We start from the raw sequence: 17,739 nt of genomic DNA on the forward strand, positions 1-17,739 counted from the left end.
AAGGGGAGGATAGTTAATCATGAACTGTACACGGTATGTATCAGCTGCTCTGGACTAGAGCGTGCAGTATGAAGCGGGTTAACTGGTTCGAATCCTCAGCATCCCCCGGTATCCGAATTTCGCCGTCAGTAAATATTCCCGATGGCTTGAGCTGGAAGGCTTCCAGCCTACGGGCAGTCAAACGGTCCTGCAGTCGTCGCAGTCTCCGCAGCCTCTACAGCCCGGCTCGGATCCCGAATCGGCTCCCAGTATCTAGACGAGCCCAGCCTGGGCTCTGAGTGTGCCTCCTGTGATCACTGCTCCGGCCCTCTAAGGTATTGCCCGTCTGCTATCTCTAGCTATCTAGCTTCGACATTGATCTTCCAGTGAACGAGTTCGACACGCCTGCGTGTGCCAAGCCGGTGTAAGTAGGCGAGAATATTCGCTCAGTGGACACTAGACACTGGAACCCCAGTCGATGCGACGGAATCACGGGACCTGCGAGCCCCCTTGACTTACGGACATCGGAAGGAAAGAGTTCTGCCGCAGCGAAACACTGGATGGACGAAGACGCAGATTGAGTTTTGTTGAAGAGAAGGAATGGAAACGGACGCGATTTCCCTGCATGTGGGCACAGGATTTTCTCCAGGTGCACGTGCGCCGGCTTCGTCTTGTATGTATGACTTGACGGCTTGGGCGGCAGCAGCTGAGCTGCAGTTGATATGGGGAATGCATGGCCGTTCTCCTCTGCGCGTTGACGGCACGTCTGTATTTATCCACGTCTCCACACGAGCTAGTGATGGTTAGTTGCTTGTTACGTGTACGGTCGATCAGTGGGGATTCAAACATTCCCCTTTTTCGGAAGGGAAGGTGCTCTACACAGCCACCGTACTGGCCTGCTTCGGGAGGTGCTCGTTCGCTCGAGACCTCGGAATTCCACAAGCTTGAGCTTGTGCGGTCGCGGGTAGTGGCAAGTGCCGCTACATCGGCATGTGGGAAACACGGAGATCTCGACTCGCTGTAAATGTGAGGTACCGGGTGTTTCGGATAGACGGGGTGTTTTCGCCGTTCAAGACATCGCTTCGTGTTTTTGTTTACTCCAGTTGCGGTGGGTGCTCAGCACGCTCTCCAGACTCCGATCATCCGCTACATACAATGGGCAGCTAGAGCACGATGCTAGAGCAGAGTAGAGCATAGTCACGTCCCCAAGCAGTTACCCCCGGGAGTCCAGCTGCTAGTTAACCGTGCCAAGAACTCGTCTGGATGAAGTGAAGTCCACCGGCCAATCGGGAGCCGTGGATAAGTTGACTGAGTCCTCGCTACCCGCAGCCCGTCAATAGAGCGATCCGGGGTTGGTTACACGGCGAGAACCCGCACCAGTTCGGCAGCACTTCAGACATCCGGGGAGCAAATCAGTTCTAGAAGCCTGACTGCAGGTCTGTAACAATCCGCGACAGCTCCTCAGCCCCCGTGGAGCTACGCCTAATGCATCGCGATGACCTCCTCCCACCCTCCCCTCATAAGGGGGAGACAGCCCCCCTCTCGCAGGTTCTCGTCTGGATCTTCTAGGTGACCATCAGCAATGTCTACAACTGCCACGACCGCGGCCACGGTCATGGCCGCAGAAGCGTCTGCACCAACCGCGGAAACCCCCCTTCTCACACCCTCTTCCCCGGCACGAGCACTTACCGACACACAGTGGGAAACGCTCCTGGCCTTCGCGGACACGCTTGTGCCCGCCCTGACGACCTCCGAAGTCCTCGCCGTGCGGTCCTCAGTCACGCGCACGGTATCGTCTCCGGACTGGCCGGCGATCGACCGCTTCCTGCATTCCTCATGCCGCGATTCCCCCGAATTCCGCTTCTATCTCGATGCCGCACTGCACCGATCCCCGGCCAGCGCAAAGCTGGCGCGCGTCCTCGACATCCTGCAGCGCGGCGGCTGGATGACGTATCTCGCCACGGGCAGCTGGAAGCCGTTCCTGTCGCTCGAGCGGAGTGAGCGCGAGACGGTGCTCGCCGGGTGGGAGGGCGCACGGCTGCAGGTCTTTCGCCGGCTGTTTGCTGTCCTCAAGGTCATGACTGTCGCCTCGCTGCTGCGAATGTCGCCGACGGCCCTGGAGGCGCTGGGTTACCCGCGCGTCGATCCTGACAAGCCGGAGAAACCGCAGTTCCACAAATTCGAGTTCGAGGAGCTTCCCGCTGGGAATGTGGCCATCGATGCGGACGTGGTGATCGTGGGCAGCGGAGCCGGCGGTGGTGTCGTTGCGCAACGCATGATGCAGGAGTTTGAGGGGCAGGGGTTGAGGCTTTGTATCCTCGAGCGCGGCGACTGGATTCCCACCGACCAGCTGCCGCTCAGCGAGGCGACGCACGGCCGGATGTATGCCGGAGGCGGAGTGGTCAGGACGGTGAGCGGGAACGTCGCGATGGTTGCGGGCTCAACTTGGGGTGGCGGTACGGCAATCAATTACTCTGCGTCTCTCCAAACGCCAGCAAAAGTGCGTGAGGAGTGGAGCCGTGAGTATGGACTGGATTTTGCCGAGACGGCAGAGTTTCAGGAGTGTTTGGACATGTATGTTCTTCTCTTCTTTTTACTTTTTTTCCCTCTCGCCCGGGCCTCAAGACGGCGGCTGCTGACGAGTCATCGTGAAGGGTCTGCGACTACATGGGCGTTTCGACCGACAACATCCAGCACAATTCTGCAAACTCGCTCCTCATCGATGGCTGCAAGAAAACAGGAATGGACTACAAGATCGTGCCGCAGAACTCAGGTGGCAACGCCCACAACTGCGGCTACTGCTGCTACGGCTGTCCTTCGAACCAGAAGCAAGGCGGCACAGCAACATGGCTCGTCGACGCTGTCACCCGCGGTGCGAAAGCAATCCAGCGCTGCCACGTGCGGAAGATCAACTTCTCGTCCACGAACGCAGTGACCGGCATCGATGCCGTGATCAACGGGGGCACCACTCACCTCACGATAAACTGTCCGCGCGTAGTAGTCGCCGCCGGCGCGCTCTACACGCCATGCCTCCTGCTCTCCTCAGGCCTCAAAAACCCGCACATCGGCAGCAACCTCAAGCTGCATCCCGCTGCCGGAATGTGGGCGTTCATGCCGAGCACAGTCCCGACGACGCCCTGGCGCGGTCCCATCCTAACCGCGCTCATCACCGAAGCCTCAAATCTGGACGGCAAATACTACGGCGCGCGCGGGATCTGCGTTCCTCACCACCCAGGCTTCCAAGGCCTACAACTGCCCTGGGGCAACGCCGTACAATGGTGCCAACGCATCCTGCGCTACAAAAACAGCCTGAGCACGGTCTCGATCGCGCGCGACCGCGACTCCGTTGGCACCGTGACCCCGCACCCCGAGTCCGGCGAGCCGCTGATCAACTACACGTACGCGGCGTTCGACCGCGCCGCCGTGGTCGAGGGCCTCGTCGCCCTGGCGAAAGCCTACGTGGCCGCCGGCGCAGAAGAGGTCTGGGTCGATGTTTGTGGCCTCCAACCGCACGTCGTCAACAAGGATGGTGTCGCTTCGCCGGAGTTTAAAGCGTGGTGCGATGATATGCGCGCTCGTGGAATTGAGGATAGGGCTACGAGCGCTCATCAGATGGGAACGGCGAGGATGGGACAAGATGAGGAATCCTCTGTCTGTGATACACAGGGAAGAGTCTGGGGCACAGAGGGGCTGTGGGTCGCTGATAGCAGTCTATGTCCCACTGCTACGGGGGTCAATCCCATGGTCTCGACTATGGCGCTGGCGGCTTGGGTCGCGAAGAGTGTGTGTAGGGAGGTTGCGAGGGGGAAGACATGATTGTCTTGAGCAGGACCGTATACCCAGTATACGAGAGATGTTGGAATAAACAGTATGTAGCAATTGCGGGTCACGAGGGATGCGGATTTCCGTTGAATGCGATAGTGGTGTTGCCACAGCGCTGGCGAAATGTACGTCAAAGGATTGCTTTGATATCAAACGCCTATGTTCAAGTACCCAGAGAACTTATATGTACTCCATTTTTGTGACACGCGCATTTCCTGCAGACTATTGATACCACGTATTCTACCCCCGGCTCAAAGCAAGTAGCGGGAGGCTTTGTAGTTACGCATCATTGCGAAGCAGCAATTTGCGTTCCGCAAAGCGTGACGTGTCGTGTGGGGTGCAAACTGTCTAGATGTGTTTGTTTTGATCATTAATTTCATGGGACCTATCCAGATTCCAGATCGTGGCAATATTTATCCACGCCAACAATCGGGCTAGAGAGAGATCTTCCTGTTTCATTTCGCATGCAGCCTATCTAGACTATGGCGAAGAAATCGGGGCTAGATGCGAGCAATTGACCGCCAGGAACCCGAATCGCGAGTGATAGGTTGTGATAGCACAATTTCGCATGTTTGTTTTGGGAAGGCTAGCCGTCAGTTCGACCCCAAAAACGGTGTCCTAACTATGCCCTACCTCCCGCCTTACAACACCTTCTGCAAGCTTGCACAAACGGAAAATCCGCTAGCGCACAGCGGGTCCTTTATAACCCACGGTCTCCGCCCGTCCTCTCTCCCTCTCTTCTCTTCCATTCATCTTCCATCATCCTCAAGTATCAATATTTCAGTCAATTTTACTCACCATTATCGCGCCACACCCGGTCGCGACCCGCACAGCCTTCGGTGGCCTCCTGCCCCCTACCCCGTCGACTATTCCTCACAGAACCGCAAGCAAATGCAGCGTACGGGAACGATATTAACGTATCGTTCCCGTCCCGTTTCGCTTTCGACAGCATACATGCCGAGCATGCGCTCGGCATTTACCTGCCTGCCTTTCTCGGCGGCTGCTTCGCGCGAACGACCAGTCTATTGACAACGACGAACCGTCTTGGCATTCGCGACTATGCCACCCCCCGCGGTGGCTACTGCTGCAGCCATGCAGCGCCGCTGACAGCGCGGGGTGCACCAAGGCAATGGACCCGGGCGGGGAGAGCAGCAGTTCTCTCACCACCCCTCCGGGGGGTGTCCTCCTCTTCACGACCAAGCACCAGGCAGAAGAATAGCCCGGTATCTACCATGCTTCCGGGGGCGGGGTTTGATACCCGAGCAGGTTAAGAAGATTATGATGGGAGGACAAACTGAGTGATGCGAAGCAGATGCTCAAGGTGAGATGGCTGCCTGCCAAAAGGGAGATACTGAACGGGCGTAACTAACATATCGTGGCTTTCGTCAGAGTTACATCTCCGCGATGTCTACTACCGCCGTCACACTATCTAACTTGCTCGTACGGCATGCCTGCAACACTGGTGGCCACGATCCTATTCCCTTTCCACCTCTATGTGGTTTTGGTGCTGTGAGGATCGCCCTGGAGTCGGACCTGGGGAAGGAAGGGCAGGAAAACGAATGAGAAGGAGGACGAGATGAGTTTGCAGAGATGGAAGGGGAGGTGGTAAAGGTGGATGAAGAGGTGGTAGAGGTGGATGAGGAGGTGGTAGAGGTGGATGAGGATGGTGGAGTGGGCCAGCAGGGCAATAGGGAGTGCCGCATAGTTGCACTCGCGGACGGATTGGGGCTGGTGGTATTGTCGTTCGCTGCTGAACAGGCTAATAGATGCGAAATAAAATTGATGACCCCCCCGGGGGTTGTTAGTCATAAACAATCACTCTGGTTGTGAGTAGGAGTGTGTGTGGAGTTTAGTGCGAATGGTGAGCCGTTATGGCTAGGTTGGAGAGCGTGTGTGTTAGTTGGGGTCGCTGAGGAATAATATGAAGGGAGCTTTTCTTCCTTACTTTCGATTCCTCACGCAACGTCTGTGTTCCTAAATTCAGAGTTTGTTCCTCGTCCTCAGTCTTGACCCTCCCGCCTCGTTCCGTCACACATGTACAACTTGCATTGGCGCTACTCTCCATTGAAGAGCAATAGTGACAGTATTATCAATACAGTGCAGTTGGCCGGCAGTTTCCCCTCTCTGTACGAATCAACAAACATTTGGGTCGCAGTCACCACATATCTCACTCTCCCTGCAATGACTGCGGAGCCGGAACGTGTGTTCAGCGCCACAAAGATCATTATCTCTGATCGTCGTTGCCGTATGAAAGCTAGCAGAGGGATAGGCTGCATGATCGCAGCTACCAAGTCGGAGGATGGCGAAAAGGCACACAGTTGCTGAGGCTCTGCCAGTCATCGACTAAGTACCTACCTTCTCGAGGCCTTCAGATTACAGTCTGAGTGACAGAACAACCGCGTATGTTGCTGCTGTTCTACTTCATCCTCGGACTTCGAGCATAAGCTAGAGCTGATAGTTCGGAATAGTGGCGATAATAAATTCTGTGGTTGAGCCACACGCAGCCATGGATCTAATCACAGATAATAACTTGCAGAGAGGGGGTGGGGGGACTAGATGTGAGCAATCGACCGCCAGAAACCCGAATATCGAGTGATGCGAAGTGATTGCTTGCGGATGCTAGCCGTGAGTTCGACCCCACCAACTGTGTCGTGACTTCCGCCACCACCCACAAGCTTCCACAGATATTCCGCTAGCGCACAGCACTTCCGTATAAAACCCGCGGGCTCGCTCTGTTCTCTCTCTCTCTCTCTCTCTCTTCTTCCTTCCATCCTTCTTCCACAATATCAACATCGACATTTTCGCACCCACCTCCCGGCTTCATCCATTCACAGCATCCACCCCCTCCCCCCCACCACCGCCGTTGAGCCGCCTTGCTCGATTCCTTTGCGTAGACATGGACGCCAGCAACCACCCTCCTCGTCCGTCACCAGAAAGTACACAGCGCAGTGGCTACTACTACAACCATGACGCGCCGCCGCCAGCGGCGTGGAAAATGGAAATCGAAAACGGACTGTCACCGTCGGCTTGCGGAGTCCAGAGTCCATGGGGGTGTTCCTGTGCAACGATCGATATCGGTGCAATCAATTCCCGCTTACTTTGGGCCATTTTTGTCACGGCCCAGGTCAGGGGTTGACAGTGGACACCGAGGAAGAAGAAGATGATGGAGGATGATCAACTGCATAAGGAGAAGCGAACATTCGAGGTGAGATTGCAGCCTGCCAAAAGGGCGATACTGAATGGGCTTGCGAGCTGCGAACAATGACCAACGTATCGTGACCTCGTCAGCGTTATATTCCCGCGATATGCACAGCAGCTACCATACTCGTACGACACTCCTCCACATCATAGCCCTCGAGGGCATGTTGTTTCCAACACTCACCATGTGTTTTTGGATCCAGACTTTTGCAGTCATCTGGCACCTAGTGTGCCAGAATAAATGGAGAACAGTGTTCTCCATAGTCCGGACTGCGGTCCGGACGGGTCAGCCCCCTTCCGACGGCCGTCTGGGCGGCCGTCCGCGTCACGTGCCGATTCAGGCCATGAGCGAAGAGCTCGAACGTGTGTTCAGTGCTGCAAAGATCACCTTGTCAGGCCTGTGACGTAGGTATCGCTTCGACGGCAGCGCCATCGAGGCGCTGGAGTGTCCCAAGAGCTGGCAACTAGATGGATTGATTGCGACTAGCAGGGAGGATATCAATGTGATTGAGGACATGCACAACGTGCATTGTCGTTGCTCCCCATTGGGGAGCAACAGCCACGGAATGTTGCTATGACGGGGATGCTGAAGATTGGGTGGGAGTCGTTGGATAAATACTACAGTTCTGAGCCTCAGCGACAGAACACCTGCGTACCTCGACTGCTGTTCTAGTTCATCGTCGTCACAAGTGGGCGTACTTCACCAGCAAATGGAAGGCACAGTGGATCATACTGCCAAAGCCGCAGCTATGTACTAAGAAGCAGGAGGATGTTCAAACAATTGAGTAGATGTTGGCTGCCCTTTGTGAGGAGGATCTGGTCTAGAATAGTCGAAAGTAAAGAGTTCAACGCTTCTAGTACGCATTCTAGGCGGCCCACTGAACTTATGAAAAATTAAAAGTATGATAGAAACACTTAATTATTGTTCTTCTTGTTCCCGCAGTAGGTCCTCTGTGTACATGTATCCAGATGATAGCTGACGGCTCGCCATTCGGCGCCCGATCCCTATCACAGCGCTCCGGACACCAAATCTGACTCGGGCGCCTAAGGTCTTCCGGCACCCAAGGTGTCCTCCGTAGCTACCGGACGTCTGGATCTAACAGAACACTGAAGTCCGAGACTGAAACTGGATGGTCGACTGGGCCGTTGGTCGGAGGAGTCGAGTGACAGGTATTAGGTTGTGGATGTTCTGAGCTTTGAAGCCTAATCTCCAAGTCTAACCTTCTTTCTTCAATTTTTCTCTTGGATAGACAGTATATTCTACATACTACCTACCTCCTACTGTACTGCATAGTGATTCGGGGGGTAAATAGGCGATAGTGATAGAGTCTTGTAAGGGCGCGCATATTATCACCAAAAAACAGCAGTGACGCCGCGTCTATATACACTTCAGCGTGTGCGCTAACATTGAATTGGGTCCAATATTGCACTAACGTCCTTGTAGATCACTACTAGACAAGGAAAGCGAGCGTGAGCGACGACGAGCACGCCCCGATGGGAAAGCACATTACCGACGCAGCGGACGAGCGAGTGTGGCCCCATCCCGCTGCAGATCACCAGTAACCGTGACACCCCTCCCCCATACATTCGCAAGCGAGTGATGCGCAATGACGATCCAGCTCGCTTCAATGTCAGCGGCACCGTATCATCCTGTCAATCCCATCGCTTGACTCGTCAGTGCGCGTCGGCCCTGCCATTCTATGATATTTCTTCCCGCTGCCCATCTGTTCTCCATCTGTTCTCCGTCGTTACTGTTACAAGAGACGGGAAAAAAGCAAAAAAACCCACAAAAGAAAGAAAAGAAAAGAAAAAAAGAAAAACTGCGTGACTTATGTACTTAGCACAAGCTTACCCGGCGGACGTCCCGTTCCCCGCTTTCTCCGAACGCCATTACGGGGCTGGTCGAAAAAACCGAGGTTCGCGGGCGATGTCCAAAAGGGGTCAGCTTCGCAAGATGGAGGAGATCGGGCCAAGGGACAACATCGAGAGCGTGTGGCGACAGCTGAAGATCTCCGATACCGGCCACTATGGTGACGTGCTCCGCCCAGCAGCTTTGCCCGTTTGTTTCCCGCCGACTGATTTGAACGCATCACCGCCCGCAGTCGCCTTCATCCGCGAGTCACGGCAGTACAGGAACGTTTCCGCCGACCCGCCGCCGTTCCACTGGGCGCTCGACCGCGCCGCCGACTTCGAGCGCAGCATAGTCGACCAGATCAAGAAGGACACCGGCGCCGACGTCGCGTTCGTGCCCGCCGGCTGGTTCTACACCAGGCTCGCCGCTGCCCTCCCGCCCGCCGCGTACAACAAGGATCTGAAGCGGAATGACGATATATGGAAGCACGCTGGCATCTCGATCGACGACCGCAGGGCTATCAACAAATGTCGGTTTGGGATCGCCGAGACACTTCCCTGTCCGAAAAGTTAAAAAAATCGTCGGTGCTGATCCGAGGTACTTACCCCTAGGTGTCAGAGAGAAAATCGTTGAGCCCAACGAACCGCTCCACCTTCACGCCTTCAATGAGATCGCCGAAGAACTGCTGAAGGCATGCCAAGAACTGGAATACCACCTGAACCTGCAGGAGATTGGGTTCGAGGGATGGTGGTTTCACGAATGGCTGATAAAGACGGGCCGCAGGGTCTTTCGGGCGGTCCTGCGGGGGAAGAAGAAGGATGATGGGTTAGATAGAAAGGACGAGGGGTCGGGTAGAAAGGATAGTGGCTTAGATAGACTGAGAATAGACAATTTAATTGGGTAGGAAAGGAAAGCAATGGTGCGCCCCGCCATGAAACCCGGACCTTAGCGGATCTGGATTCCGAGTATGTATCTAGAGCCGGTTCGCGGATGACGACGAAGTTGTCACAGAAGATCACTCGGGTACGCACCTCTCCGTCAAGGTTGAGATGTTAGTGGAGCGGGCGACATGCAATCCCATGCACTTTACGTTGCGCCGTGAACTAACTACGCGGCGGCGGGGGAGGGGGGGGGGGCATGAAATTTGCCGGTCGAGTCCCACCTACCAAGATCTCACTCACTATGCCACCTGCAAGCTCTGCGAACGTCAAACGCACGATACCCAAGCTCAGCGTAGTTCAGTGGGACTGCATGCGGAATAGGAATCCATGACCCCCCCCCCCCCCCTCTACGACACAAGAGCAGGGGACGATTCTACACCATGGAGGACGGCGAATCCAGTTATTGGCGAGTTTACTATGATGATTCTCCGGATCAAAGTTCTACGTACGTTGCTCCGTTGAAAGAGAGAGATATATTTAGTTTACGTTGCTCCGTTGAGCGTATAATAGCAGCAGCAATGTCAATGTCTATGAGTGATACTACGTGCAGTTTATCCTTGGAAGTTGCAAGTCTTGCTGTTCCTAACCCGATAGCGGGGGTGTAGACCACTCGGGGGCATTGTTACTCCCGAAATTACATCAAGTTGCTCCTGGAGGCTTTTCAAGTCATCTAAAGGACTCGACTTCATACGTTTCCCCCAGTTTTTCGTGTCGATTCAGATCATCGTGTTGTTTCTCATGGTTGATCCGGGATTGGCTCGTATGGAACAAAATTCTGCGTGACCGCGGTAGGGATGTGGTTATGTCTGTCCGAAATCTCGATATCCGGTGAGGAGCGGGAGTTGTTGTGGGACCTCATTGGGCTCGACAGTTAATTGGGGCCTTCTCGGAAACGGTCTTGAAGGTGTATCCTCGCATTGTCTCCGGCATGCGGTGCCACAAGTCTCTGGTCGGCAGCAAGACAAGAGTCCACCATGTTGCCGAAGGAGTGAAAATGCGCTTCGCAGTCGAGAAGAGGTTTCACAAGGCTCGCCGTGCGCAACCCAAGCCTTGTGGGAAAGTATGGGAAAAGAAGCACATCAGCTCGAGGTCCTCTGAATACAAAGTTCTGCGGCTTTATTAGGAAGGTGGAGGAGACACACCCTCCGGTCCCGTATGAGTTCACGGCCGTGCCTCGCGGAAAGCTTTTCTCGCCAATCGCCAGAGTGGAGGTGTTCGGCCAGTCAGAGTGAAGGTGTTCGGCCAGCTCGAGCGATTCTTTAAGCGAGTGAGGAATAGTCATGTGACAGCCATATCCAGAGTAGTAATGTATCCAGTCAGAATTGCACTCACCTTGTCGTCGATCCTTCTCGCCAGTGGCTCGGGCCGAGCCGGAGGCAGGGCCGCAGGGGCGGATTGCTAATCCTATCCACTACACACATACATGAGTACACATGATCAGCCGTTCGAACTGGAGCGCACGTAGCCGGTCCGCGAGCCACGGCCACAGCCCCAGCCACGGCGCGGTGTGTATTGAGGGGCGTGGAGGACGAGGTGGCTTGGCAGCATCGGTGTGCACCGGAGAGAGGACTCCGAAGGAGACCTTGTTGAACCTTATTGAGACCTTGTATTCAGGAGGAGAGACGTCCTTGCTGGGACCCGGTGGGATCTATGTGCTACGGAGGTGGGACCCGACGCAGACCGAATGCAGTCGTTGAACGTTGAATTGTTTCTATTATCACTATTCTGTTCTTCCTGTTCGTCTCGCTTTCTTGTTATCATCATCAGCATCATCATCGTCAGCGTCATTGAGGAGCTTCTCAATCGATCCTGTTTTGGTCTCACACCCGTTTTGGGGTCTCTCAGTATGTACTCCCCAGCTCAACGGCGAAAATCTCCACAGCTGAAGTCCACATATGTAAATATAACCTGTCGCGAATTACCGCATCGTTCCCGACGATTTGTGTGCCTGCAGCGATCGACCCACCCTTGCCGTATCCGGGATAGCCCTGGCCACTCCGCGTATGTGGCTATATATGGGACGGTACTCGCCGTCGGCATTCCAGACTTCGAGCTCAACCCCCTCTTCCCGCTGATTCGAGCGTCGATTCCGTTCGGCGAGCTGGCGGCGACGCCTCAATTGCCCATGCCCGTTACTATTATAGTGCGGGTGGTGTGGTGGAACTAGGAAGTGGAGCATCGCAGTTCATCTGCTGTCCGTGGGACTAACTCTCGGCAGGACGAATCCCCAATCCCCAATCCCCAGTTGCTGGGTGCTTCACTGCCACCTATGGAGTAGGTCTTACATCCTCAAGCCTTCTCGAAGTTCTCGTCGTTACTAATTATACATAATCGTCACTAACTATACATAATCGTGTTACTGTTGTCTCAGCTCTCTCCCCACAAGATTGTCTCTATTGTTGTTCTGTCAGGTAGGTAGCACTCGAGTTCGTTCGTTTGTTATCTCTCCAGTACCGGTACGACCTCGCGAGCTCCCTCCATGAAAACACAACGTCGATCTCCGCTTCCGTTTCATGTTCCACGGGTCCGCGGACCCGGCAATACAATCCCAACCGAACACTGTGCTCCATCGCCTCCTCGTTACATACGCTACATATAGCAACTTGACAAGATTGCCTACTGTGGTACGTACCTAAGCGTAGGAGATCACGATGGCCCCCGCTTTACCGACACGCCCAAGGAACCGGTAGCCGGGGATTATTGAGGTGCAGGCTCAGCTCCTGTCAAAATACTTCCTACGGTGGTAATCATCCGCGAACCGGAAACACCATTTCACATCACACCAGCACACCATCACGGATAACTAACTCCTGAGTCGAGTTTTGACATCACCGCTCCGAGAATCATAAACTGACGGACGTCAGATCGATGGAACAGTGGAAGCTCTAGCCGAGATAAACTACGTTCTTTGGTAGATATGGATGCAGACGATTTTTCCCTCTCTCCGTTCTAGATCCTTCCGTACTGAGCGCAGCGGTTGAACCTGGTGTGCTCATGTTTTCTTTTTCTTCTCGTGATACCCACATACCCACATATGTAGAGTAAGTACCTACCAATCGAAACACACACATACCTACCTTGTAACCCTCACATACCCACACGCACCCACATACGGTACCACAACCATTAACGATACCCCCACAAGTCCGCCGGCGCGATTGATCCCCGCCTCAAAACTGGAGCGTACATATAAGCGACTTGGCCGCAAGCCCGCAGTACCTACATACCACAACCCACTGGGAGCAGGCTCGCCGATCCTCCAATAACACTGTACATACACACAAGTGGTTTCGAATCCCCCGGCGGAGATGCGTCCGACCGGTGACTCTACCCTCCCCACTTTCATTGCGGCCGTCGTGGGGTTGGAGGGTTGGAGAGTTGGAGGGTTGGAGAGTTGGAGGGTTGGAGAGTTGGAGGGTTGGAGAGTTGGAGGGTTGGAGAGTTGGAGGGTTGGAGAGTTGGAGGGTTGGAGAGTTGGAGGGTTGGAGAGTTGGAGGGTTGGAGAGTTGGAGGGTTGGAGAGTTGGAGGGTTGGGAGTTGGAGGGTTGGAGGTTGATCGCCGGGGAGTCGGGGCTTCATCTGCTACCGAGCACCTACCCGTGCATAGTTACAGAGGCAGCACACGACTACTCCACGCAGGCCTCGATTCGCGATGACACTTGTGGAACACATTAGCCGTAGGCTCGCAGAGCGCGACTAGTTGTCTAATATATATCTGCTAGTCAGCAGCGTGCAGGAGGAGCGGCAATGGCAAACCGGGGGGCGCGCACCCAGCAGAAGGTTAGCTACGCTAGTCAACTCCATCCAACGCCACCGAATCTCACCTGGTGCAATTATGTAGGACGCACTGATGTACTGACGTACTGACGTAGCGAGGCATAGCTGTAGGCTGCCTCGTGGACGATGGGCCTGTGGATGACTCGCCGGAGCGAAAGCGGCTTCGAAGGCCTGGCTTCGCGACCTACCTATGCATCATACATACCGTGGGAGCCTGTCTGTCTACACATCTACATGCCTAGATGCTCTACTTCAGTATCTCGGCCACTGTACGGCAGTACATCAACTGAAATGGTAGTATCGCACTCACGCCAACGACCAACCGCCAGGTGGATCTATCCAATCCAAGCCCGCCATTCCAGAACCTCTATATAGTAGAGTAGATACTAGTATTAGAGCACCAGTACCAGCACCAGCATCCCTATCCCCATCTCCACTCCCATCACCAGCAACCCCATTGCGCGCGCACTGATGAAGCACATACATATAAGGTACGCGTCAAACGAACGCGGACTGCGGGCATATCCCGATTCGGTCAAGCGAGAATCGCGCCTACGCACCGCACCGCGGGGGACAATGTGCCGCACGTTGTGTGTCGTACGTATGGGGCCGTCGGCCTTGGGGGGAAGGGAGGGATAGGGGGGGGAATGGTTTTGGGGGAAAGTAGGAGATGGGGGGAATGGTTTTGGGAGGAAGTAGGGGATGGGGAATGGGGGATGGGGGGAATTGGGGGGATTCATGGGTGCTGACAGCTACTCAGGTGGAGTCAGCACGCTGCCGCTGCGCCAGGATCATGTAGTTAGGCCAGCTGGATGTTTATCTACTCTATTACTTTCATGTGTGTGTGCGGCCAACGTGATTCGTGGGAGGAGGAGTGGGGGGAGAGGGTTCTTGCGCTCTCAAGCACCTCGGGCCTGACCGCACAGACGAAACTCACCGTCTTTGTTTGCCGTGCAATACTCACCGGCCGCCCGCCGCCGCCACAGCGCAGTCGCACCCGGGTTGGCACCAATAGTAGCAGCGAGATTCTCTGGGCAGCTTTGTGTTACGCGGACTGTGAGCTCAATCCCGGCCTGTCCTATGACATGCACCCAGGCTGGGGAAAGGTGACTCGATCAACTGCGCTTATACTACCGGGGGTGGTTGAATCGGAAAACTACGAGTGATCGCTTGTGACGGTGGACATGACAACGTTGGCACTGGTGGATTTCCCAGGTTCGTATGTAGCAAGTGGATGTGGAGTAGTCACGTCTTTCAGGGACTGCTTCCATGATACCCAGTGTATTCCCGGACTTTGCTCTATCCGAATGCATCCAAGCACCTGCGGCCTTCGCCATTCCCAGTATCCTGTCGAGTCTCCTGCAAATTAAAAGACAATCGGGGTACATTCGCACATGGAAGAGACACACGCCTCGCTGAAGGAATCCAAAGAGAAAGAAAAAGAAGAAAAAACTAGCTCCGTCGTCGGTAAAGGAATAAATGAAACGAACTAGCCTTAATACATATTCTGCGGGACCGTGGGAAACAGGTCCAAAGGGTATTCGGGTTGTGTTTGAAGCGAATCGCGACTGAGTGTTGAGCCTATTGTAAGCTGGGGCGTGGGCATGGACTGGGGTAGCCACTGCAGATCATAGATCAAGTCAGCAGTATGCCGTGTAAATTCACTGATCTGTGATATTTCATGACTGCTATGAATGTTATCTAGATGGCTGTTAGCGTAAGGTATTATCGAGGGGGTGCGGTGGGAGGTGAAGCATACTCGAGAGGTACATGCTCGGTGATTGCTTGGGTGACCCGAGTTGCGGGGGGTAAACCCAGTGAAAGCCATCGGGGTGAATGTTTTCCGTTGATGACAGCGGTAATATTTCGTTCGCTACGACGATACGAAGATTAGCGACGGAAGCCAAGATTAAGGCGTAAAGATCATCACCATCTTCAATGATATTATCCTGTTCCGCAGTTAATATTCCGTACTCGAGGGATGTGGAGTTGTTGTGGCGCTTGGACCATGGGATTCCCGTGGATGGAAGTCCTGGGGCTAAGTTAGTTCTTTTCCTTCCGGGATATGTCACCATGGCATGTGTGCGTACCTCCATAAATGTTGGCGTTGTATCGGTCGGATCGTTCGGATAGGGTTGATCCACCGGAGGGCAGGCTCCTCTTCAGCCCATCCAGAGTGAAAATGCAATCTCTCATGACTCCACGCTGGTCCCTTCCAAGTGCGCGGAGAAAATCCATCGTGAACCCATCTGCATCCTCAGACTTTTCCAACTCCGCGTTATACCTCTCTCCAAATGTGGACCCGGAGATGCCTCTTCCGCCAACACTCATACTCTCCGGAGCGATCCCGTCGAGTTCTACCGTATCGAGTCCGGAAATCTCTGTACGGTGTGATCAGCAACAGCCCATTCGGATCGAGATACCGGAAGACCACTCACCATCATGCAATTCCATGGCGTCGTACTTCTTTCCGCGCTTCAGCCGTTGATCCAAGAGAATATCGCCCAGTGCTCTAGCCAGCTGAGGTTTAGTCATCCGACTGCTTCTCCTGATACACTCCTTCACCTGCTTGTGAAGGTCCTCCACCGCTGGCGGGAGTGCTCGTCCGGGTTGTTTCCCTGTCTCGCCCAGTGATCTGTGTCTGCAGTTCCCAGCCTCGTGCTCGTCCCGGCAACGATCGTGGAAAAACTTATCGCCGCATCCAAACTGGCAGGGGAGACACTTGAGATGGGTGTCGCAGATGTGGGATCTTGAGGTGATACCGGGGGTTAGATCCACACGATGATGATATTGCTTGGGACTGTGGGCTCACTTTAGGCCCATCGTGTCTGCGAAATAGTAGTGCCTCCATATTATCGGTCTGGTCTTGAGCGTGGAATGTTTGCGGTCGCGCTGTACCGGTGGAGCATGTTTGCAGATGGGGCACAAGTAATGCAGTTGCTCGCAGTGGTCACTGTGATATTAGCGATGGCCCAAGCGAGGTAAGGGGGACGTTGCTTACATGGCGTCCTGTTCGGTGTCGAAGGTCTCCCTGCACTCTTTCGGCACATTGTCGCTTTCTCTAGCCTTGCAAGCGACGGGGCATTTGAACGTCGGGGCGGATAGGCCTGGCTTGGCCCTATTGTTGCCACTGCTGCCATCGTTGCTCTTATCCCTGGAGCTTTCTTCCTTCCCTCTGTTATTTCCGGACCTCGAGGATTTGTCGCCGGTATCCGAAGGCTGTTGACCACCGCCGCCGAGCGAAGCTCTTTCTTTGCCTGCTGTACCACCGGACCCCGACGAATCCCCACCACCTCCACCACCACCACCACTGCAGGCCGTGAGACAGCCGCTAGGGGTAGGGCTCACCTGACCTTCACCGTTGCGAGCGATTCCGTTCAGGCGCCTCTCTCCAGGTTTCCTACGCAAAATGGGGCGCGAATGCGAGGCACCCGATGTCGGCGTCGAGGTGTAGGTCCGCTCGGGATTGGGGACGAGGTCGTACGGTGTGAAGGGGCGGTCTCCATGATAGATCCCTTGCAAGGGGTCCATGTTCTCTTGGTGGCGTGGCTCTTGATGATGAAGGGAGTAGTATTCTTTGAAGGTGTGGGACGCCGTCGTATAGTATTCGCCGGCGGAGTTCTCCTTCTGGTCCTCGGGCCGTGGTAACGGTGACTGTAGCAGGGACGATGAAGGTGACGGCCCATCTAGGCTTGAATGAGCGGGCATTTAGAGTATGCTCGTGCGGTAACCAAGTAGTACGGAGGTGACGTCTGGCTTGCGTTCGGTGGTCCCAACCTCGAGCAACAGCACGCCGCGCCGCTTTCGGTCCACTCGGTTCTGGCTCCGTGTATCGATGCTGAAAGCCGAAGAAAAAAATGTGAGCTGGGTAACGACTCCGGGAGAAGAGCCGGTAGAGGGGTAGAAGGTTGGTCGTGTGAAGGGGAGGAAGGGCTCCGTCGACCTCTCGAGCTGGATATCAATATCATGGGTGCGTGGACGCGAACGAGTTCTTATATTGACTGCTTATCGGCGTTATCGTTTCTTCGTCTCTAAGTGTCTTCCCCAGGTGCTTCGCCTCGTCTACAGCCTTGAAGAGTCTTCGTAGTACAAAGAATCTTGAGAGGAGAGGGAGGGATGCTGGAGAATTAGGTTGTGAGGACGATGGTGTTGGGAGGGCATACCGCTTTA

At 54.8% G+C, this 17,739-nt stretch overlaps 4 protein-coding genes across 4 annotated transcripts; 2 read left to right on the forward strand and 2 right to left on the reverse strand.

Annotated features, from left to right (window-relative positions):
- Positions 1 to 1,266: 1,266 nt before the first annotated feature.
- Positions 1,267 to 4,003, forward strand: BZA05DRAFT_367015 (GMC oxidoreductase-domain-containing protein). The gene is made up of 2 exons (XM_051481550.1): positions 1,267 to 2,553; positions 2,634 to 4,003. Exons 1-2 carry the CDS (start codon positions 1,562 to 1,564, stop codon positions 3,793 to 3,795), a joined length of 2,154 nt encoding a protein of 717 aa, XP_051343296.1. The 5' UTR covers positions 1,267 to 1,561; the 3' UTR covers positions 3,796 to 4,003.
- A 1,162-nt stretch (positions 4,004 to 5,165) lies between these two features.
- On the reverse strand, positions 5,166 to 5,715 carry BZA05DRAFT_99237 (uncharacterized protein). The gene has a single exon (XM_051488872.1). It carries the CDS (start codon positions 5,608 to 5,610, stop codon positions 5,293 to 5,295), a length of 318 nt encoding a protein of 105 aa, XP_051343297.1. The 5' UTR covers positions 5,611 to 5,715; the 3' UTR covers positions 5,166 to 5,292.
- A 3,072-nt stretch (positions 5,716 to 8,787) lies between these two features.
- BZA05DRAFT_383935 (uncharacterized protein) lies at positions 8,788 to 9,820 on the forward strand. The gene is made up of 2 exons (XM_051482266.1): positions 8,788 to 9,380; positions 9,463 to 9,820. Exons 1-2 carry the CDS (start codon positions 8,831 to 8,833, stop codon positions 9,753 to 9,755), a joined length of 843 nt encoding a protein of 280 aa, XP_051343298.1. The 5' UTR covers positions 8,788 to 8,830; the 3' UTR covers positions 9,756 to 9,820.
- Positions 9,821 to 16,240: 6,420 nt separating this feature from the next.
- On the reverse strand, positions 16,241 to 17,602 carry BZA05DRAFT_99311 (uncharacterized protein). Its single transcript, XM_051488873.1, has 2 exons — positions 16,571 to 17,602; positions 16,241 to 16,522 (listed from the first exon to the last, which is right to left on the reverse strand). The coding sequence occupies exons 1-2, from the start codon at positions 17,275 to 17,277 to the stop codon at positions 16,378 to 16,380; spliced, it is 852 nt and encodes a 283-aa protein (XP_051343299.1). The 5' UTR covers positions 17,278 to 17,602; the 3' UTR covers positions 16,241 to 16,377.
- Positions 17,603 to 17,739: the final 137 nt, after the last annotated feature.

Source organism: Tricharina praecox (assembly GCF_024521635.1).
Source record: "Tricharina praecox strain CBS 144465 chromosome Unknown BZA05scaffold_2, whole genome shotgun sequence".
Classification (NCBI taxonomy): Eukaryota; Fungi; Ascomycota; class Pezizomycetes; order Pezizales; family Pyronemataceae; genus Tricharina; species Tricharina praecox.

Excerpts from the sequence above, each read along its gene's own strand:
- BZA05DRAFT_99311 (XM_051488873.1), bottom strand. The coding sequence starts at position 17,277 with ATGCCCGCTCATTCAAGCCTAGATGGGCCGTCACCTTCATCGTCCCTG. Across the intron at positions 16,523-16,570 it reads GACACCGAACAGGACGCCAT|TGACCACTGCGAGCAACTGC; the intron begins GTAAGCAACGTC and ends CTAATATCACAG.
- BZA05DRAFT_383935 (XM_051482266.1), top strand. The coding sequence starts at position 8,831 with ATGTACTTAGCACAAGCTTACCCGGCGGACGTCCCGTTCCCCGCTTTC. Across the intron at positions 9,381-9,462 it reads CCGCAGGGCTATCAACAAAT|GTGTCAGAGAGAAAATCGTT; the intron begins GTCGGTTTGGGA and ends ACTTACCCCTAG.
- BZA05DRAFT_367015 (XM_051481550.1), top strand. The coding sequence starts at position 1,562 with ATGTCTACAACTGCCACGACCGCGGCCACGGTCATGGCCGCAGAAGCG. Across the intron at positions 2,554-2,633 it reads TTTCAGGAGTGTTTGGACAT|GGTCTGCGACTACATGGGCG; the intron begins GTATGTTCTTCT and ends GTCATCGTGAAG.
- BZA05DRAFT_99237 (XM_051488872.1), bottom strand. The coding sequence starts at position 5,610 with ATGACTAACAACCCCCGGGGGGGTCATCAATTTTATTTCGCATCTATT.